The sequence below is a fragment of the Phycodurus eques genome, chromosome 2 (assembly GCF_024500275.1).
Source record: "Phycodurus eques isolate BA_2022a chromosome 2, UOR_Pequ_1.1, whole genome shotgun sequence".
Taxonomy (NCBI): domain Eukaryota; kingdom Metazoa; phylum Chordata; class Actinopteri; order Syngnathiformes; family Syngnathidae; genus Phycodurus; species Phycodurus eques.
Window position 1 is genome coordinate 16,525,729 of NC_084526.1, and position 22,621 is coordinate 16,548,349.

General features: G+C 41.4%; 2 protein-coding genes across 4 annotated transcripts in view; one reads left to right on the top strand and one right to left on the bottom strand.

Moving 5' to 3' along the window:
• LOC133397618 (trans-1,2-dihydrobenzene-1,2-diol dehydrogenase-like) lies at positions 1-4,131 on the top strand. The gene is made up of 7 exons (XM_061668724.1): positions 1-173; positions 1,422-1,533; positions 1,612-1,775; positions 2,718-2,970; positions 3,034-3,158; positions 3,312-3,462; positions 3,887-4,131. Exons 1-7 carry the CDS (start codon positions 84-86, stop codon positions 3,982-3,984), a joined length of 993 nt encoding a protein of 330 aa, XP_061524708.1. The 5' UTR covers positions 1-83; the 3' UTR covers positions 3,985-4,131.
• pkma (pyruvate kinase M1/2a) overlaps positions 4,129-22,621 on the bottom strand; it is a 27,829-nt gene continuing 9,336 nt past the window's right edge. For 2 of the 3 annotated variants that reach the window (XM_061668680.1, XM_061668696.1), the window contains exons 3-11: positions 22,482-22,573; positions 21,401-21,532; positions 21,126-21,312; positions 16,345-16,615; positions 15,966-16,116; positions 15,674-15,826; positions 13,858-14,024; positions 11,524-11,705; positions 4,129-5,152 (exon numbers count right to left, since the gene is read on the bottom strand). In XM_061668680.1, the coding sequence (XP_061524664.1) occupies positions 5,046-5,152; positions 11,524-11,705; positions 13,858-14,024; positions 15,674-15,826; positions 15,966-16,116; positions 16,345-16,615; positions 21,126-21,312; positions 21,401-21,532; positions 22,482-22,573 (1,442 nt within the window). In that variant the 3' untranslated portion in view covers positions 4,129-5,045. Of the gene's footprint in view, positions 5,153-11,523; positions 11,706-12,948; positions 13,116-13,857; positions 14,025-15,673; positions 15,827-15,965; positions 16,117-16,344; positions 16,616-21,125; positions 21,313-21,400; positions 21,533-22,481; positions 22,574-22,621 lie in introns of all 3 variants that reach the window. The other variant, XM_061668688.1, reaches the window with a different exon arrangement.

A 22,621-nucleotide genomic window follows, 5' to 3' on the forward strand; every position in this document is an offset into this window, starting at 1 on the left:
GTCACTGTGTACTCACTCACCAGTCTGACTTGTTAGGTGTAATCCGTTGATCTCGGATCCACGCATACAGACAGACAATAGCGATGGCAACCAGGTGGGGAATATGCAGCGCTGGCAAGATCAGTCACGACTTCATGGTGGCCCTGAAAACACTTCCGCCTGAAGACCACCAGGTATCAGTACCACAGAGAGATGCTCAGACACATTTTTAGTTTTGCATATTTGCTCTGTACTACTTCTGCTGTCTTTTGTGCAACAGGAAGTTTGTGAAATATTATTTATTTATTTAATAACAGGAAGAGGAAGTTTACATTGTTGTCTGTGTGCAGCATTTACTTCATATTAGGCTTGCCCCACACTGCGAAATGCGGTCAAACCCAATTGGACCGGATCATTGCATAGTACAGAGTTGCCATCATCAGATATGGACACCCTGAACAGCGATATATACACATTATATTGTACTTTATCACATTAATTAAATCATTAAAAGATTAATAGTTAAGGAAGAAGCAGGTTGAGAATAAGACTGAGGGTATGTCTGTGACTTCCATTAGTTTAAGAATACAAAGCACAAAAATTTAGCTTTTTCATCCATAGGCACGTTAGAAATTATACTGTAAATATAGTCAAGTACTGGTGTAAAACAATGTCTGATGTTTTATATACTGTATTTATGTGGCTCAGGGGGGGCGTGGCGCCCGTTCTGTCTCGCTTAAAACGGGAAATGCATTTTTAGCGCAAATGACAGATTGTGTGTTCATCGGCTGAAATCTGCAACGTTGTGGTGGTGACCCTTTATCCTTGAAATAAAAACCCTACATAATCCTTTAGTATTTAGTATGCATTATGTTCAATCACTTTATTTTGGTGCCAATTTAAAGAACACATGTTCGCTGTGATTGGCTGGTTGTACCCCGAATCTCGCCCGAAGTCAGCTGGGATAGGCTCCAGCACACCTGAGAGCCTAATGAGGGTAAGCGGTATGGAAAATGGATAGATGGATGATGGATATATGGTGCTTAAATGTGTTAAGACGAGAGCATCCACCATCATGAAGTGCTATAACGCGGACTCTTAAAATTTCAGTGAGGTCTTGACTACTAAAACCCATTCCAGGAATGCAAGTAATGTAACTACAATTTGACATCTTTGTATTGTATTACATACAACAAGCAATGCTATGCAAGGTTGAAAAATGAATCGACCGAACAGATTTGAAGGAGGGCAGCGCTGCATGTCTGCCTCACAGTCAAAAAGATCTGGGTTCGGCATGAAGTTCAGTGTTATTCTTGGCCGAGTTTGCTTAACTTGTGTTGCTTAACATCTGACTCCAGTTCAATCTTGGCTATAATGACAATATAATACACAACAGGAAATGGATGGATGAATTAGAAAAATATTTGTACTTTCACTGACAGACTGTCGCAGTGGCTGCCCGCAACTTAGAGGATGCCAAGAAGTTTGGCAAAACGCACAACATCCCTCGAGCGTACGGCAGCTACGAGGAGCTGGCCAAAGATCCCAACATCGGTCAGTGTTTATGTAAAGCCCGTTGGGTCGATATTGTTTTTTTTTTTCTCTGTGTTCCTATGAGTCGTGTGTGAACAGATGTGGTGTACATCGGCACCATCCAGACCAACCACCTGAGCGCCTGTTTGCTTTTCCTCAATGCCAAGAAGCCCGTCCTTTGTGAGAAGTCCCTGGCCATGACACCCAAGGAGGTGAAGGTGATCCTGGCCTGCGCCAAGAAGAACAACGTCTTCCTCATGGAGGTAATTGAAGAGCAGGTCGACACCGTGGGACCACCAGAGTTCAACTGTTTTACGTGACCCGAACCATATTGGCTGATTTACAATTGTAAAGATATAATGCATTAGATTACGGCATTCCCATCCCAACTACGTATGTGATGATTTTGATACTACCTCCAAAGGCAGAATTTTTCCTCTTATGGGTCACCACTGATCATACTAGCACAGAACCATGGAAAAAAGGCAGGGAAAATACAGGCTTGTACAGGCAGTGTAAAAAGACGACAGGACTAATTATTTGAATTCTTAATTTTCCCCACTGAATATTCTGGTCTTCTTGTTTGTGGACTTTACAGAGGTGCGCACTTCTTTTAACGCTATTCCACAGCTACGTTGTGTTAGAAGTGAGAGTTTCTGGTTCTCTGGTTCTTCTTTGCCATCACAGGTACGATTCTGTGGTGGCATCACCGGTAAAACTAACAATGACGCTGCAAGAAACGATGAACATACCCTCACGCCACCTTTTTCATGCTGTCGGTCCACCCTTTACCACTATGACAGCTTTAATTCTTCTGAAAATGCTTTGCGCAACATTTAGGAGTGTATGTAGGGTTTTTTTGACCACTCTTCCAGAAGCGTATTTGTGAGGTCACAGTGATTTTGGACAAGAAGGTCTGGCTCTCAGTCTGCAGTCTTAATTCATCCAAAAGGTGTCTTATCAGGTTGAGACCAGGACTCTGTGCAGGCCAGTCAAGTTCATCCACACCAGAGTCTCATCCATGTCTTGGTGGACCTTGGTTTATGTACTGGTGAACAGCCCAGATTTAGATTTGGTGAAGTCACGTGGGATGTGATCTCTATTTTTTTTCCTCAACACTAGAGGCATATTGTTCTTGAAAATTCTAAAAAGATTTCTTTACCTTACCTGACTGAATCCGGGCAATGCCGCTGTGTCTTTTCCAGGCAATTTGGAGCCGATTCTTCCCGGCCTACAGAGAGATCCGGCGGCTGGTCGCCCAGGGCGAGATCGGTGACGTGAGGATGGTCCGGTCCGAGTTCGGCCTGTCTGTGCTGCCTCTCCCGAGACTGGAGCTAAAGGAGCTTGGCGGAGGAGCATTGCTGGACATCGGCCTTTACCCGCTGCAATTCTCCATCATGGTGTACGGCGGAGAGAGGCCAGAGAGCATCAAAACCGAGGGAGTCATCCTAGATACTGGTAATGGAAAAAAAGACAAGGTACTGTGAAGAAAAATCTTTTATACACAAGTTTTGTTTCCAGGAGTGGACGAGACCTTGGTGGTGACGCTGAAGTTTTCCAACAACAGGATGGCGGTGTTCACCAGCTCCTCAGGGCTGCAGCTCTACAATGACGCAATCGTGGTGGGCAACAAGGGTTTAATCCGGGTATGTTAAAACGCCTGCACTTGCTTCCCGCATTTGCATTCAGCCGCATTTTTCGTGTTGCCAATAAATGTTCACGCAAAGCCACACTTGTCACCACCACCCACAGAGAATGAAATTTCACAATTTATTTCCTCATGTCTGTTGTTTGCTCAGTTCCCATCACACATGTGGTGCCCCGAGACCATGGTGGTAAATGGGAAGGAGACCAAGTACCCTCTCCCAGAGCCTCACTTGCCACTCAACTTCGTTCACAGCACGGGGTTGCGCTATGAGGCGGAGGAGGTCCGACAGTGTTTGCTCCAAGGTACTACACCAGATAAAACTGCAGAAATGGTTGCAAGTGAATTCTGTACCCTAATCCCATGTTATGGAAATGTGTGTGTGTGTGTATATATATATATATATATATATATATATATATATACCAGAACTCAACATTATCTGCATGATATATATATATATATATATATATATATATATACATACATATATATATGTATGTATATATTCGTATGTATAACAATGTGTTATATGTGAATTGATTCAAGTGTTACTCACAAAAACTACTAATTTAATTCCCATGCAAAGAGCCGAAACCTCAACACTTCCCTGGAATTTTATCAGAACTCAACATTATCTGCATGCGCATCAGAGCATCAGTAAATCCTGTTCTTCCTGTCGGTCAATGACACCTTTCAGAATAAGCATGAGCCTTTTCTCCACTGCAGGAATGACAGAAAGTCCAATCATGTCTCACGCCGAGTCTCTGCTGCTGGCAGAAATCAAAGAAGAAATTCTTAAACAAGTCGGGGTGGTGTATGACTGAATTTTATTTTTTTGGAAAGCTTTATTTTGGACAGGGTGTAAATATTTTACTTTCAAGATTAAATTTACCCTTTTTAAGATGTTCTTTCTTTGCTATTTTGAAAAATGCAAAGTCGGTCATCTGAAAATAAAGCACTGACAAAAATTTTGTTTTGGTACTTGCCCTTTTTATTGATGAACTCCAGCTACGCATGACCTCTTCATGTTCACATAGCTCTAATGGGATAATCAAAAGCTTGTCAGACAAGTGAGATTCTTACTACAGACAAGTGAGATTCTTACTTTTATTACCCACCTTCCACTGACACAAACATCGCAACCTCCCTCAAAGTGACAAAATATATATTTTTAAGTGAGACTTCTAGGTTGCCAACTTCAATATATGATCAACTAAACAGGAAATGATATATGACACATCTACGTAACAGTAACCAGCTCTGATGGGGGACGTCCATATTCTCTAGTTAGACAAAATAGACTGGAATGTCCCAAACAAAACACCATTCACAATAGTCAAATATAATAGACTGTAACACAGTGCAGAGAAAGATTAGGAGTGCAACACATTGAAAGCATAGAAGTCAATTCATACACTCACACACAAAACACTACAAGGATCTGTTTTGTGTTCATGCGGCACCACCCAAATGAGCAGAAACACGCATACACCAGATTGGGGGGAATCACGTTGAATTCATTCACTGCCAGTCCTCCATGTTAACATGGATTTTTTAATTCATCAGCCATCAATGGCAGTGATTTTAATAAATGCGTCTCAAATTAAGAAATACAGCAGCTTCTGGTCGTCAATCTGATTGGGCCCCCGAAGACTGGTTTCATTGAGGGAAATTTAACATGAAAAGGAATGGACGCAGGACATGAACCTTTTCAAAGCCACCAATAACCCCACTTGGAATGGTTATTGTGGCTGTTTGGTCGCTGATTATTGTTTTATGTGCTTGCGTATAATGTTCTACTAGCTCACATAGGAGCAGTGCGAATGAATGGTGGAGTGTTATACAGAGAACAGGCAGAGATGGAGCGGACCCATGGTTTGGCTGCTTAGGCAACCAGAACCACACGCATGGTGTTGGTGAAACCAGAGCCTGGACGCCAGCCGGTCAGGACGATAACGACGTCGCCCTCCTTGAAGAAGCCTCTCACCTTGCCTGTAGGTTACACACACAAAAACACAACAGAATTTAGCCACCTGAGCTTTGCTGATGCAACCCAAATTTCTTCCGTACACCAACTGCATGGGTTATCGCAATGCACTTGCGCCACCACATGCTGTTACACTTGAGTAGCGCCTTTGAACAAGTGAATTAGCCTGACACACCTCCCTTTTAGTGTAGTCTTGAGTAGAGTTGGAAAATTCTAGGAATTTTCAAAGTTCCAAACTTCATGGGAAATAACGTGAATAGAAAAAATTGAAGGTTACCTCTTAATAGAGATTTTAAATATATTTTAAGATAATCCCGACATAACCATATTTCATGCAAGTACAGTTCAATATCTATGCTAGACCTAAAACAAATATATCACATATATCACATTGCAGGTTTATTTAGACCACGCCCCCTACATGCACTTTACATTCTTCTATCACATGCACAGATTGAGTTCTAGTGTTTTGAATTGTTTTCAAGGACGAGAGGCTCTTTTCGTTTAGCATTTTGAATGGAACTTTGTTGGTATTTTTAGATGGGGAAACATTAATTCAACATTCATGTTTTTGTTCTACGGTGAAAGGCTTGATTTTTCCAAAAGACGTATTCAAAATTTGGTAGTTCTATTTAAAAATAAATTTGTCTAAATGTCTCGCTTTTTAATTGTACTATTTTGCATGGATGTCCCAAGCTCAACTTCCCATGGAAATTTACTGGAAATTTTCCACTGCTTTGCAACCCGTCTTGAGCAATAAATAATGTGAGCGTTTGCTGAATGTCATTGTGACATACAGTCGGGCAAAAAAAGTATTTAGTCAGCCACCAATTGTGCAAGTTCTCCCACTTAAAAAGATGAGACGCCTGTAATTTACATCATAGATATACCTCATCTATGACAGACAATGAAAAAAAAAATCACTGTCTGATTTTTAAATAATTTATTAGCAAATTATGGTGAAAAATACGTATTTGGTCACATACAAACAAGATTTCTGGCTTTCACAGACCTGTAACTTCTTCTTTAAGAGGCTCCTCTGTCCTCCACTCGTTACCTGTATTAATGGCACCTGTTTGAACTCGCTATCAGTATAAAAGACACCGGTCCACAACCTCAAACAGTCACACTCCAAACTCCACTATGGCCAAGACCAAAGAGTTGTCAAAGGACACCAGAAACAAAATTGTAGACCCGCACCAGGCTGGGAAAACTGAATTTGCAATAGATAAGAAGATTGGTATGAAGAAATCAACTGTGGGCGCAATTATGAGAACATGGAAGACATACAAGACCACTGATAATCTCCCTCGGTATGGGGCTCCACGAAAGATCTTGGGAGAATATCAAATGGTCAGATGAAACCAAAATAGAACTTTTGGTAAAATCTCAACTTGTCGTGTTTGGAGGAGACAGAATACTGCACCCAAAGAACACCTTGCCTACTGTGGCGCATGGGGGTGGAAAAATCATGCTGTGGGGCTGTTTTTCTGCAAAGGGTCCAGGATGACTGATCTGTGGAAAGGAAAGAATGAATGGGGCCATGTATTGTGAGAAAGAAACCACCTTCTATCAGCGTGGCTGGGTCTTTCAGCATGACAATGATTCCAAACACCCCCCCCTAGGAACGAAGGAGTGGCTTCGTTAAGAAGCATTTCAAGGTCCGCGAGTGGCCTTGCCAGTCTCCAGATCTCAACCCCATAAAAACGATTTGGAGGGAGTTGGAAGTCTGTGTTGCCCAATGACAGCCCCAAAACATCAATGCTCTCGAGGAGATCTGCATGGAGGAATGGGCCAAAATACCAGCAAGTGTGTGAAAACCTTGTGAAGACTTACGGAAAATGTTTGACCTCTGTCATTGCCAACAAATGGTATATAACAAAGTATTGAGATTGACTTTTGTTATTGACCAAATACTTATTTTCTACCATAATCTGCTGATAAATTCTTTAAAAATCACAGAGTGTATTTCTGGATTTTTTTTTCTCATTTTGTCTCTCAGGTGAGGTGTACCTATGATGAAAATTACAGGACTCTCTCATCTTTTGAAGTGGGAGAACTTACACAATTGGTGGCTGACTAAATAGTTTCTTGCCCCACTGCAATTGTGCGCGTTCCTATAAAACTGACTGGCATAAACACATACTGGTTTTGGTACCTTTTTTTGCAGTGTGCAAATGATGCCAAGCAAAGACATGCAGTAAAGCTTCTGTATGACAGCAGCAACCGGGATTTACCTGATCAATATGCAGTTACAGACATACAGTATGGGTCCCATTCACCCACCAGGCCTGACCTGAAGTGATGTATTTAATTGACAACTTAATATAGGCCCACACAAAATATTTAATAAAAGCCTACGTGAAATGTATTAATGCGTGATGTGTACTTGCATATTTGGTTAGGCTCATATTCCATTTGTACGTTTTATACATACTAGGCCTTCTATCACCAAAAGTAATTCAGGCACCAAGTATTTAAAAGTGAGATGCAAGTTATTAGCTAAATGTGAGACTCATCTTTCATTATTGCTTTTGTGCATAATTTGAAAAAGATTACATAGGAATAATATGATAAAATCCCCTTCAAAAGTATTGTAACGGCAAGGTCAAGTCCTTCGTTTTTGTTGTATTCTGAAAGACGCTTGGGTTTCAGATCAAATGATGAATATGAGACAAAAGTTCAGAAAACCCACTTTTATTTCATGATATTTATATCTAAATGTGTTAACCAACTCAAGACAGAGCACCTTTTGTTTGCAACCACCCACTTTTCAAGTGATCAAAAGCATTGGAACATACATTATTAAATTAACTTAAAGTGAATAACATTTCATATTTGGTGGCTTAAGCCTTACTTCCAATAACTGCATCAAGTCTGCGACCCATTGACTTCACCAGACTGTTGCATTCTTCATTTGAAATGCTTTTCCAGGCCTTTACTGCAGCCCCTTTCATTTCTTGTTTGTTTCTGGGGGTTTCTCCCTTCAGTCTCCTCTTCAGGAGGTAAAATGCATGCTCTGTTGGGTTAAGGTCCGGGGATTGACTTGCCAGTCTAAGACCTTCCACCTTTACCCTCTGATGAAGTCCTTTGTTCTGTTGGCAGTGTGATTTGAGTCATTGTATTGTTGCATGATGAAGCTTCTCCCCATTAGTTTGGATGCATTTTTCTGTAAATTGCCTGACAAAATGGTTTTGTAGACTTCAGAATTCATTCTGCTACTACCATCATGAGTTACATCATCAATAAAGACTAATGACCCCGTTCCAGAGGCAGCCATGCAAGCCCAAGCCAAGACATTACCTCCACCTTGCTTCACAGATGAGCTTGTTTGTTTTGGATCTTTTCTTTCTCCATACTTTGGCCTTTCCATCACTTTGGTAGTGGTTAATCTTGGTCTCATCAAACCATAAAACTTTGTTCCAAACTTTTGTGGCTCATCTCTTTACTTCTTTCCAAAATCCAATTAGGCTTTCCGATTCTTTTTGCGGATGAGTGGTTTGCATCTTGTGGTATGGCCTGTATATTTCTTCTCTCAAAGTCTTCTTCAAACAGTGAATTGTGATACCTTCACCTCTGCCCTGTGGAGGTTGGCAGTGATGTTACTGACTGTTGTCTTTGGGTGTTTCTTCACAGCTCTCACAATATTTGTCATCAACTGCTGTTGATACCCTTGGGGGACTTATTCAATGTCTGTTGCTCAAGTACACAAGCAGTTTCTTTCTTTTTCACGACATTCTAAATTGTTGTATTGGCTATGTCCAATAGCTCTGATCTATTTTCCCTCTTCTCTCAGCTTCAAAATAGTTTGTTTTTCTTCCATACACAGCTCTGTGACCTTCATGTTTGCTTAACATCAAATGCAGTTTTTACAGGTGAAACCCAAAGCCCAAAACAAGCACTATCTAATGTTTAAGCAATCAATCTAAAAGGCAACACCTGAGCAACGAGAAACACCCATCACTCACGTTCCAATACTTTTGCTCACTTGAAAAGTGGGTGGCTTCAAACAAAAGGTTCTCGGTCCTGAGTTGTTTGACACATCTAGATGTAAATACCATGAAATAAAAGCTAGAACTCTGAACCTTTGTCTTAGATTCATCTTTTGATGAACGTCTTCAGTATACAACAAAATACAAAGGAATTGACCTTGCCATACCAATACTTTTGGAGGGGACTATCTAAAATTGTCATATTATAAAGCAAAACAATTACATATAAAGTTATGTGTTTTACCATTATGTTAAGTGCCGAAAGCAAACATGATTAGTCAGTAGGTTCCACCTGTGTCGTGTAATGGCTGCATGATCCAAAGCTTTCAATGAGATTCAGGTTTCTTTGGGATGTCATAAAAGGTCTTAGGCTCATACTTATCAAATTTGCATGTACAGTCCATAACGCAACATGACACTAACATTATTAAGTAACAAAAATATGCGTGAATTATTGTTCTTTTGTTTAACCAGGTACGGCAATTGAGAACAGTTTTTCATTTACTATGCCAGAGGGAGGCGGCACGGTGGACGACTGGTTAGAGCGTCAGCCTCACAGTTCTGAGGACCAGGGTTCAATCCCCGGCCCCGCCTGTGTGGAGCTTGCATGTTCTCCCCGTGCACTCCGGTTTCCTCCCACATCCCAAAAACATGCATGAATTGGAGACTCTAAATTGCCCGTAGGTGTGAATGTGAGTGCGAATGGTTGTTTGTTTGTATGTGCCCTGCGATTGGCTGGCAACCAGTTCAGGATGTACCCCGCCTCCTGCCTGATGATAGCTGGCTCCGGCCCGCCCACGACCCTAGTGAGGAGAAGTGGCTCAGAAAATGGATGGATGGATGGATGCCGGAGGGAATTTAGGGTTCATTGTCTTGCCCAAGGACACTTCGACAGCGGACAGTTGGAGCCCGAATTTGGACCACCGATCCTCCAGTCAGTGGACGACCCGCATTACCACCAACAACCCGATGACTCACGGTCGGACGTTGAATTGAACAGTCTTTTTGCCAACTGGCACACCATTTGGTGACGACACCTACAAGTTGGAAGGCCAAAATAATGACGTGTCCTCAGACCAATGCAGAGAGATGGGACTTCCAAAATTGGATCTTTTTATGTATTTATTTATTTATTTATTTATTTACAGTTAGTTCCATTACTTCCTATGCTTTGTTTTTTCCTTCAGAAATTTAGCGCCACCCAAAAATTCTATGGCTACCTTAAAACCCTTATGTACAGATTAGTTAAAAAAATGTGTTCCCCCATAGTCAATAATTACAGTAAATTCTTTTTTAGCTATAAATATAAAATGGCAAATAGAAAATAAGTATCGAGGCAAGAGCATGCCTTTTTGCATCACATATCTTTACAATGCCGCGCAAACTAGTTAATTGCACACCGTTCCTAACCTTGAAATAGCAATGTGACAATTTTCTAAAAAAATCTAAAATCCTCCATAGCAAATAAATTCAGGAAAAAACAATTGGTTATTACAGTATGTGACCACTTGTCCAGCCCACACTGCTCTTCTCACGAATAATGTTCCATTTGCGCGTTTTAAGTGGAGTTTTTAGGGTAAGTGATGTCATTTGACACATCACGGTAATTTCGATGGGTCGACTTGGAGAAGCCCTGGGAATTTCGGCCCGTACAGGCTTATTGGTAGATATTTTTTACTGAAACTTGTCTGCCAACCGGAAAAAGGCTTCCCCGGGTATCAGACAAAACCAAAGCGTTGAGGAGAAATGTTGAGAAATAATCAAGTTATACTGTTTGACTCTTATTTGAAGGAATTTTTTGACCAGATTGTCTACAGGCAATCTCACACAAAAACATTCCCAAAAAAGGGAAACATTTATTTCCCAACACAGAACCTATCATCCAATTTTCTAAATTCTTAGTGCACTGTACTCCGGTTGAAGTTGCCATTCCAAACAGACTCAGCATTGACACACCGTAATTTTGGGGAAAATGGGAAAAAGTCACGGTGCTACTGAAAACCTTGTATGTCGGGATCGTCATAAACCGAGGACCCTCCGGATACAATAAAACAGCAAGGCTTGGTGCAGGCCAATTTTGAACTAAATTCAAAGCTCATTGTGAATATGGTAATCCATAGCACTGGAAAACACATGGTGTGAGGTTCCCCAAGAAGACAGCATGTCAATACATTGATTGAAGCGGGCTTTTTCCAGGTTTTCAGACTTTTACGTCAATGAGCTCTCCTCAAGTTATTTTTTTTGTTACAGTTTGCTAGTATATTTAAAATGTGAATAGGTTTATCTCCGAGAATAAGGCTGCATTTACTTGTTCTGTTCTACTTTTGCACAGTTGTGATATAAAATGAATCTCAAAAAGAATTGACACAGATGCAAAGCTTTACCCATATCCATAGCAGAGTTGACGCGCATGTCGACATCCTCGGCCCACACATCGTGGGCAGGAGCGGTGTAGAGGACTGGAAAGATCCCACGGTACAGGTGCGCTTGGCGGGCAGTCTGAGCATTACGAGTCACGGCCAGGATAGGAGCACGGGGCCTGTACCTGGAGATAAGGTGGGCAGACCTACAAAAAACCCACGAGAGGAGTTTAGCATAACTCAGAAATTTGTAATACTGTTAAGTAGTAAGTATATAAAAAAAAGCACTTTCCCATTGTACAGCACTGACTCAGCGCTACCTGCTTTGGTTTTCCACTTTAATAACGCATTAAACCAGGAAAACCAAGCCTCATTGAACACATCAGTTGAATGCTAACAAACAACAAAATTGTCCTGCATTTTCTTCTTGGTAAGGACGGGGAGACACATTTTACTCAAGTGGAGACTGAGGCCAGCAAAGCGGAGAGTCCGGAGTATCATACTTTTTTTTTTGTTGCATAATACTATATCATGAAGAACTAAGGTACACAAACTGGTCACGTTTTTTTTTTCTCCTCTCTCTCTTAAATGTTACAATTTATTACAAATGTACTTGTCCAATGAGCGACCAACAGTGGCTTAAAACACCCACAGGGAATCGGTTAGGCAGACCAGGCACTATCGTCAATACCGAGGAGAGACATGTTGAGTAGTGTAGGAACTGTGCAGTGGAAAATGGGCATTTTAGAACACAAGAGGTGCGTTAGGTTACAAATATCCCCAGAAAAACCCAACAAAAATTATTTTGCTAACTTTATTGAACAATGCAAAAGTGAATTTGTCACTATCTTCTCTCACCTAAATCACATTGCACTCCAAAAACACATTCATTCACACACACAAACACACTATATGGACAATTTGGAACACCTGACCAAGTGAAAATATCTGCTGTTACAGCTTACACTGATCTGTGAAGACTTTCGTCAAGGTTTTGGAAGATGCTTCTACTGTTTTCACCATATGGGGGATCTCAGGCTTATGACGATCCAGACATGTTTGATTTGTAGGTTAAAAACAACTAACTAGTTAATTAACTCGTTTGCGCAGTGGCTAAGAATACATTCTCATGTGGCACAAGAATGCACTCAGTTTACAGCCATACTTATTGTTTTTCAACTGATGGTTATGCATTTATGGCCAACATTTCTGTACAAATATTTATTGTTATTATGATTTCACTGAAGCGGTAGCGTAGGTTTATGACAGACAAAAGTGTCTTCAAAGTTAATTTAAAATTTGGGTTACGTCACCACCGGTAGACTAGAAACAGAGGACCCCCTATATAGGCTTCAAATTAGCTAGTGTCCAGAAGAGACAGACAGGAGAGGGGGGTGGCTTGGGTCTCATTACTTACCCTTGTCAACTAGGAATATCCCCGTGTCTTACCTGCCGGTCTTGGTGAGAACAATAATGGCGCTAGCACAGCACTTGAATGACGACTCCACGGCTCCAACAGCCGCCACCTCAGACGGGTCTCTGGTCAGATGTGAGTGTCGCCTCAGCTCTTCAAACAGCTTCCTGTGGAAAGTGGCTGCCTCGGCCTCACGCGCGATCTACGCCAGCCCCGGGGGGAACCAATTGGGGAAGGAGTGGGGGTTACTTTCTCTCACACATACCACAACATTCACACATCTGGGAAAGGCTTTAAATCACACCACTAAGTCTCCTGGTTGATATATCAGTTTTAATGCGTTTAAATAGTTGCCATTGTAAAAATGACTAGATTGGTTGGATCATCATTGGAGGATGTGTTTGAGTCAATGCTTAGCTTTTAAAGCGCACCATTTCACCATCAAAAGACCTTGTCTGTGCCATTAATCAGAGTAACAGAAAAGTCAATTAATTAGCCATTACTTTAATGTTCATGTTAAATAGAGTATGTCTGAATTTCCACCACATCTTATTTCTTAATCAACTTATCCATTGAAATGTAAATTACAACCCGTGTTCCATCACCCAAACAATTTACCTCATAAAACACCTTTCACACATTCCAACTACAGCAGTAGATAAGGCTAAAATCATCACTGAAGCCATTTAGCTTGTTTTCTCAATCTATCCATCTACCTGGGTCAAATGACAGCGTTTGTTTACTAGTATTGCCGTTGGCGCTACTGCCACCCGAAAGTATGTGTGACATCATGGTGAAAAGGTGTATTAACATGGAGAAACAACCAGCAGATTAATGAAGGTGATCACACCAGCCTCTCCCAGGTTTCCATCCGTCCCTGTCTGGCCCTACTCTTCCTCTCACAGCTGACATGAGCACCGCAAAAACGAGGACACCCGTCCTACCTTCCAGAGCCTGTGAGCACAATGATGGCTGAGGCCAAGCTCTTAAAGGAGGCCTCAACAGCACCGATGGCAATGGCCTCGGCGGGGTCTTTGCAGTGCGGTGTGGATCGACGCAGGTCCTCAAACACCTGACGGTGAAACATGGCTGCCTCGGCTTCGCGAGCAATCTGGCAAGCGAGCGAAGGCATGATGCGACAAGCAAAAGGCAAACCACCACCACACAAAGGCAGGATGATGGAAGATAGAGGAATTTAAAAAAAAGGGAATGCGTGTGCATTGAGGGAGGAGAGACACGGGAGACAATTATTAATACAAAAAATTCACAACCCTTTGCTTGATTCATTATAATGGGCTCTAGGAATGTAGGGAGTTAAAGCAGCAGTGTGTGTGTGTGTATATATATATATATATATATATATATATATATATATACACATACACATACACATACACACACACACACACACACACACACACACACACAAAGTAGTAGTGTGAAATGGATTATTAAAAAGGCAGAAAAAGACAGCATCTTAAAAGGCAGGGCAGGTTAAAGGGCTTCAAGTTGTTTCAAAGTTCATGAATTCAGAGTGACGTATTGTGAGCTATTGGGAAATATACAGTACATCGAAAATGGGGATGAATTAAAGGACCGGAATTAATTTTTGCTATGTCATTCAAGTGGAATAGAAACAACTGCATCACCCAACATCTGAATGAGATGTGATGGATGGTGACCTAGTAGTGCCCCCTGATTTGCATGGGGAAAATAAAAATTGGAATTTGTTGGATATGATTATTTATAAACGTATGAATGGAGTCGCTACATTTTTAAGCAAATGATTTTGTAGCAGTGACCAGCTAAGGGTGCAAGTACTTATGTACTATGCAATTTGCTTTTAAAAGAGTCCACAGAGGAATGCCCCTTTCAACGATCCATTTTCCATGGTGCTTATCTTCACTAGGGTCGTGTGTGAGCTGGAGCCTATCCCAGCTGATTTAGTGTACATCCTGCACTGGTCCGCAGTCAATTGCAGGGCACATATAAGAGAAACAAGCAACGATTTGCATGAAACTAACATGCATGTTTTTGAAACGTGGGAGGAAGCCGGAGTACACAGAGTAAACCCATGCAAGCACAGGAAGAACATGCAAACTCCACACAGAATCTGACCCAGAACCACAGGACTGTGAGACAGACGTGGTAACCAGAAGTCAACTGTGCTGTCCTGTATGAATTTTAATATTGTATATTTCTCATGAAAATCACACACATGCAAGTTGAATTTTAGTCTGACTCTCACTGTTGTCGGGAAATACCCCTCAACCCCTAAAAAAATCTAAGTGAAAGCTCGGCTTTAAGTGGACTCCCAAAAATATGGCATGGAATTAGATGTCATATTATCTAGAGTTCCTCCATATTTCCAGTTGTATTCCAATAACAATTGCAGGAGCTTCACTCGAGTCCCTAAAAATGGAGGCACGCTGCATTAAATGAGTGCAATTCGGAAATTGTAAATGCTATAATTTTGTGAAACTTCTTGAATAAAAGCTGAAAGTCTATACTTCGATAACAATTATTGTTTCAAATCCACCGTGGTTATGTATAAAAAGGGCAAATCATGACTACCTGGTGATTGACCGAAATGTATAATGCTGTACTTACTCAACGGTTTGGTCTGTCCCTACTACTGACCTTCAATTTCTCATTTAAAAAAAAGAAAATCAAGCAACATCAGGTAAGAATAAGTCAAAGGGGTTAATTCAATATTGTGAAAGAAAAGTCACTGCATTAATTTCTTTTATGTGAACTGACCATGTGCTGTGTGCGCACGGCCTCAAGAGGGTAGTCTCCCTTTGCGGTCTCGCCGCTCAGCATGATGCAGTCGGCCCCGTCCAGCACGGCGTTGGCGACATCGCTGCCCTCGGCGCGGGTGGGTCGCGGCTTCTTGATCATGCTCTCCAGCATCTTAAGACAGACCATCCGACAAGTTTAAGACCAAAAAAAATAAATACATCTCTTCATGTAAGTAAAGGTTGAAGAGCTATACACATAGACACATAACAAATGTTACAGCGAAGAGTGCAAAGGCATTCAAATGTCTGACCTGAGTGGCACAGGTGATTGGTTTTCCGGCTCTGTTGCATCGGCCAATCATCATCTTTTGGGCTACAAAGACTTTTTCGGTGGGGATCTCAATACCAAGGTCACCACGGGCCACCATGATGCCATCACTGGCCTCCATGATCTCGTCGAACCTGAGGGACACACGAAACAGTAGTTACCAAAGGTTGTCAGGAGGCGGCGTAGTTTGCCTTTTGGGTGTAGTGTCTCCACGAGGCCACCAGGGTGCAACACATTCACATCAGTGGTTCTTCACAATGAGCACATACTGGAGCTTATCAGATGACACGCATCTCTTATTCCTTTTCCAGAAGCTTCCCAGGAAAACAACAGAGCCATGCCTCAACTTGTTTGGCACACACCTGCGCACGCCTTCGTGGTTCTCCAGCTTGCTGATGATCTTGATGTCCTTGCCTTTCTCGCCCAGCACGGCCCTGACGGCATGGACGTCGGCGGCTTTGCGGATGAAGGAGGCGAACACCATGTCAACACCCTGGTCCACACCAAACGTCAGGTCCTGAATGTCCTTGTCGGAGACAGCAGGCAGGTCGACGGCGGCGCCGGGCAGGTTGACGCCCTTCTTGCTGCCCAGGGTGCCGCCGTTCTCAATCTCACACATGAGGAAATCGGAGCCTGGGTCAAGAAATGGATGACAAAAAAGGATGACATTATCCAACGAGTCACTTTTTTACGACACGAAATACAATCCCTCAAGGGCAAATTCAACTTCCATTCTGCTATATAAATTTTTGGTTAACACCACACAGAGAAGAAGACCACACACATGCAGCAGCCATGCAAGGAGAAGTAAAAGGGGCGTGAGACAGTGCTTCGTCTCTTGAGCTTGGGTTGGAGCTGTGATCATTCTGGTTCTCATTTTTTCCCCATCAGTCTGGTTTGGCCACTTCCATTCCACTTTGTCACTAATCTCTTCTGCTACCTGGGTTGACTTACTGCTCCTTGATGTTCTGATTTTCCAGGTCCCTAACCAGGTTTTTGTCTTTGGCCTCAGTTTCCCCCACCCCTTCTCCCCTCACCGGGTATCCATAGGTTTTCTCCTGAACACATCAGCTGCACTTCGAGAGAAGACTCTCTCCTACTGGGCGATACGGGTAGTTCTGAGGACCGGGGTTCAAATCCCAGCCCTACCTGTGTGGAGTTTGCATGTTCTCCTCGTGCCTGGGTGGCTTTTCTCCGGGCACTCCGGTTTCCTCCAACATCCCAAAAACATGCATTAACTGAAGACTCTAAATTATCCATAGGTGTGAATGTGAGTGAGAATGGCTGTTTGTTTATATGTGTCCTGCGTTTGACCCCGCCTTTCGCCCGTAGATAGCTGGGATAGGCTGCAGCACACCCGCGACCCTGGGGAGGATAAGCGGTACAGAAAATGGATGGATGGATAATTTAACAACATCCTAAAAGAAACGATATAAATCTCTGCTGACTTCCGAGGACATTTATTGATAGCTATAGCGTTTCAGAACAACAGCTCGTTTATTTTGTAGTGTTTCATAGTGTTTCTACGGCAAAACACTGCGCAAGAATATTGTATGGCACTGTTAACAATTAATTGATAACTTAACTAGCTAACTAACAAGTTATGTCCAGGCTGTATACAGGAGAATGACAAATCCGGTTCGCACAATAGTATTTTAGTTAAGCTTTTGTGACAAAACAAAAAAATTAAGATGACATCAAAATGTAAACCTAATAAAATATTTTAAATCAAATAGACTTTTGTTTGTCACTACAGCACACAACAATTTGGCTATAACACTGCAGAAAGAAACGCAGTTCATGGCGTTCTTCATGTGTTGCCAACATTTACTTGTTTTTGTTATATGGTACGTGTTTTCTAAATGACTAAATGCGAGGGTTTTCTGAGTGTGCTGTTCAGATAGCTTTTTTTTGGGCTGTAGTTCTGCTTGTGGTTTCACGTATTCCTCATACTCAGGGTTGGGAGGGTTACTATAGAAATGTATTCCGATACAGTTACTAGTTACGATGACAATATGTGACATCATGACCGTTGAATATTATTTTTTTTATTGTTTTTTTATTGTTTAGCAGCTGGTATTGGTAATAGTGTTTATTTGACTTTACAAACCGATTTTATTGGGCTGATCGGTATCGGCCGATATTTAGCATTTTACGCTGATTAGCTTTAATGTCATAATTCGCCGATCCGATCAATGAGATCATTGTTCGGCTCTGCAAAAGACATTTACTCAGCGTCGCCGTGTATATTTTAATCCAAAAGCTAGTGTATTTCTAGCCTTGTCGCGTGTCTTTTGACGTAGTATTGGAAATATCTGACGGCCAATAAAGTTCTTTAACAAAAAAATTACAATTAAAAATTTTAAAATTTTAAAAAAGCATGTCGGCGGTGTGGAACAGACAACACGTAATGTCCGGATCAAACTACAAGAAAGATTTGCTCTTTCACGATTGCACTGTCCAACTACTGCAATAAAATCTTGCATTCCGATATCACTGCATCCCGTTTTTTACGATCATTGGGCTTTATCTTGTCAACTCAAATGCGACCAGATACTCATTAGCGTGGTGACGACAACAAGAGTGGAGCGAGCCGACTGTATTATAAGGACAAAATGGGGGAAAACGTGTGTTGGTAGTCACCGCTGCTCAGGACAGGACGTTTGTTTCAGGCTTACTTGAGGTATGCTCCCGTACTTTTAATACGATACGGCTCGCAAGCAGGCAATAAAACGTTACGTAGCCAAGCAAGCTACTGCTAGCACCAACGGTTGTACGTAAATATGCCGCCATTCTGTCAAATCATGCTCTAAAGTTTCAGTGCGGGTGAAGTAATTTAATTAAAAATAAAGTAATTTAATTACAGTACGTTAGCACCCATTATTTCTGTCATGTAATGTTGTTTTGACCTGACTGATTAGAATACACGATCTGACTAGAGCAGTGATTTCCAACCTTGATGGAGCTAAGGAACATATTTTACAATTTAAAAATCTCACGGCACACCAACAAACAAAAATGTCACAAAAGGTGGATACATTAATTACTGTATTTACTTCCTGCCATCTAATAGAAGACCATTCATTTGTGTCCGTCACTATGCCTCACTGGCATAAATAGAGGAACAAAGATATACATTATTTATAGTAAATATAAATGTTTTTTAGCAATTAAGTACATACGTATATGTAAATGAACAGGTCATTTAAATAGACACATTCCTCCATCTTGTGATCGGATCGGTGATCGGTTATTGTTTTGTTTTTTTAAACTCGCTGATCGGTCCTAAAAATCCTGATCGTGTAAAACCTAGTGTTTATATAAATAAAGCAGTGGGTGATCGATGACGGGATAGTGAGATATTTACTTACGAAGTGGCAGTAGAGCTATGCCAGCTAGCACCTCCATTAGCCTCACCAACAGTCAGGATGACTGAGAGCGCAGTTTTCTTTGTAAATCAATATTAATCAAAACAAATAAATCCTCCAGTGAATGTACGCTCGAAACAGCACTGTTCCACTCTCCATTCTCTTCATTTCACTTTTAAACTGAACACGTTTGGGAAGCCAGCACTTACATTACAAAAAATAAAAATAATTAAATAAATAAAAATGTAAAAAATTGGGGTCAATAGCGACCATTTACCCACTTGTGCAGCTGCTAAACTCCTGAAAAGGTTACTTGGAGTCGGCCCACTAGTTTGAGAGCGAGAGTTTGTTTTGCTTTCCACTGAGTCACATGACTGAATCATGTCAACTTGATTCAGTGAATGAAGACTTTATGTACTTCCTCCTCTCTCTCTTCCTCCTATGGCGTCCATGCACCCCTTGGGTTGTTTTCTTAGTAGGAGTACTAGATAATGTAAAATTGCACAACGTTAAAGCAACGATCATGATTATATTGAAGGCAATATATATTGCTTACCCCTGCTGGGCTTTTGTTGGTTTAGAACTGTACTTGCCGTTTCTGCAGCAGTATGAGTGTTTGTCGGGATGGAATTGCTAGCCCCAGGCCCAACCTATCACCATTTCTAGTTTTCGGTGTTTGGAGTGGTTTGTTAGTTTTCTTCACAAGCCTAGTGCTCTCCCTGTACTAAATTATAGCCTCAAACCACATAAGGCCATGCAGACCTTAGGTTGTGTCCAAGCTTCACCTACAGAAAAAAAACCTTGTGTGTGACACATGACTGCAGCAAATCACGCAACACTTCAATGAGAATTTAATGGAGGTGGTGCGGTTTTTTTCTTTTTTTGTGCGATGCCACCACAATATCAGTGTGTCCAAAGAGGAGAAGTTTGATGATAACCATAGCTTGGAAATTGGATTGCAACATTGGAAAGTGGCACACAAGTCTCGGTCCAGGCTGCTATGTACAACATGGTTTAAGTGACAATAATAATAGAAGAATTAAAGGTGAGAACAGTGATGAATGGACCTTCGCACCCCCATTTTCATGGGAAATCTTTCAAATGCTCACAATTCAGCATTATCCATTATTATATGCTTCCGATTCGGGCTCATTTTGGCAAATTACCTCGTAAGGGGACGAGCCCAGAACGAGCGGGGGAACTTGCCATTTCCTGTTGAATTTTGGGCATTGGACCATTAAACGTTTTCATGCATCCTGTTGTTGTAGACATGTCCACCCAATTTCATGTCATTTGGTAAAAATGGTAAATGGTAAAAATTTTCAGGGCATGGTACTGAGTGACTTTTGCTGCGTCATGTTCACAATTACGACTACCATATGTAAATCGTCAGCAAGATACACCCGTTAGCAAAAATTTGTGAGTTTAGGCCCTTCACAATGCGACTGAAGCGTCAGACTAAAAAGAATAAACAGCAATTCAAAGAGGGCCTTTGCATGGCCTGGTGGTGGGGCCATAATAACAGAATGTAGTGCGTTTTCATGTGAAGAGACTCACCTCTCAGGAACACACCAGATCACTACCATGTTGCATCAAAATTCGTGTTTAACTGAAAATTTGTTGGTTTTAAGTTTTGTTTTGCAAGCCTCCCTCTTCAATTCCTTGCATGTATTGTAGTTTATTTTAAACTGGTTAAGCTAGTGATGTATATTGCCATTAATATTTACATTGTTTCTTTTGGGAAAATTATCATTTTAAATATGAACAAATCTTACCGATCTCCTTGACCTGCAGCGATATGAGTCCATCATCAATGTAGATATTGCTGCCAAGTTCTACAACTTTGGTGATGTTCTTGTAATCGAGCCACAGGATCTCGTCACTGCATTTCTCCTGGTAGCTGTCATCTAAGGTGATCTTTATCATCTTGCCCTTCTTCAGCTCCACTTCAGCTGTACCGCTCTGCCAAACCATAAAGATGTCGTCATGCGACTGTTGTTTTCAAGTCAAGTTGCCAACCAAGATGGTAGAACAGGAACGCTGAACTCACTCCCTGAATGAGGCCGGTTCTGATCTCTGGGCCCTTGGTGTCCAGGGCGATACCGATTGGCCGGTATTGGATGCTACCTGGTTCGAAGCTCTCACATGCCTCACGCACGTTCTTGATGGTCTCAGCATGATACTATGGAGAATAAAAGTTCAATTATGGAAACTTTATCAAAGGTTCTACATTCTTAATAACCAGACAAACCAGATCAATCAAAATATATAGTGCATGAGTAATAACTGCCACAATGCGGTAATTAACCTCTTTCTACTACCGCAATGACTGCGCAGTCCAACGATGAATGATTAAGTGAAGATGTTGTAGTAAATCAGGTCAAAGATGTTTATTAATTTTTTTTTATATAAGCTCTTAATACCAATTTGGAGGACAACTGTCAGGACGAGCTATATTATGCGTTATTTCACCTAAACTGTAGCAACCAACACCTTCCCTTTGTATCACTTATGAGTCAGCAGAGCATCACACAAAAATATATAGATTATAAAAGTCAACATACTGTAACTAAAACACACAAGGAAAATGCTCCATCAGCAGACCACTGATCCACTCATGTTTAATGTACAATAGTAATACTGAGGCTAATGCAGCTAATTCCAGGGCAATTTCTCTATAAAATGAAAAAATTTTGCGAAGCATGAATTTGTCTGTTAATCTCCCAGAATTCCTTGAAACACTTGATTGACCACGAATGAGCATTTTGTTTCACTATAAGCAAATAGTCTGTATGTCTGCCCTTGGTTGTACCTTTTACAATCTATGTCCAGCTGCATCATATCCAATTGAATATAGTTATCAATTTCCAGAAAGTTTGTAAGCTGGCTTGTCCAATCGTGTTTAATACCATATTGTAAATACATGCCAGTTTACTGGCAGGCATTGTATTCATAGAGTTATGTGCAATGTTTGCAAAGCTGCAAAAAGCAAAGATTGCAAAAAAGGACCAGCGCACATACTGCGATAAGGACTGATCTGCATAGGTTGAACGTGACGGCCTTTTGGTGGCAGTTGGGCTCGCCCCAGCTGGTTTCAAATACGCCAAAGAGGAAGTTATGAAACAGCTCACCTCATGTGTGCCATGGGAGAAGTTCAAGCGTGCAATGTTCATTCCGGACTTGATCATCTCCTTCAGCATGTCCACAGAGCGAGAGGCTGGCCCTAAAAAATGAGGGGAAAAAGGTTTTTTTTTTTTTTTTTTTTTTTTTT

Bases quoted from the DNA above. Each gene is read 5' to 3' on its own strand.
- LOC133397618 (XM_061668724.1), top strand. From the start codon at position 84: ATGGCAACCAGGTGGGGAATATGCAGCGCTGGCAAGATCAGTCACGAC. The intron at 2,971-3,033 runs GTAATGGAAAAA...TTTTGTTTCCAG, and splicing joins GGGAGTCATCCTAGATACTG to GAGTGGACGAGACCTTGGTG. The intron at 3,463-3,886 runs GTACTACACCAG...TCTCCACTGCAG, and splicing joins CCGACAGTGTTTGCTCCAAG to GAATGACAGAAAGTCCAATC.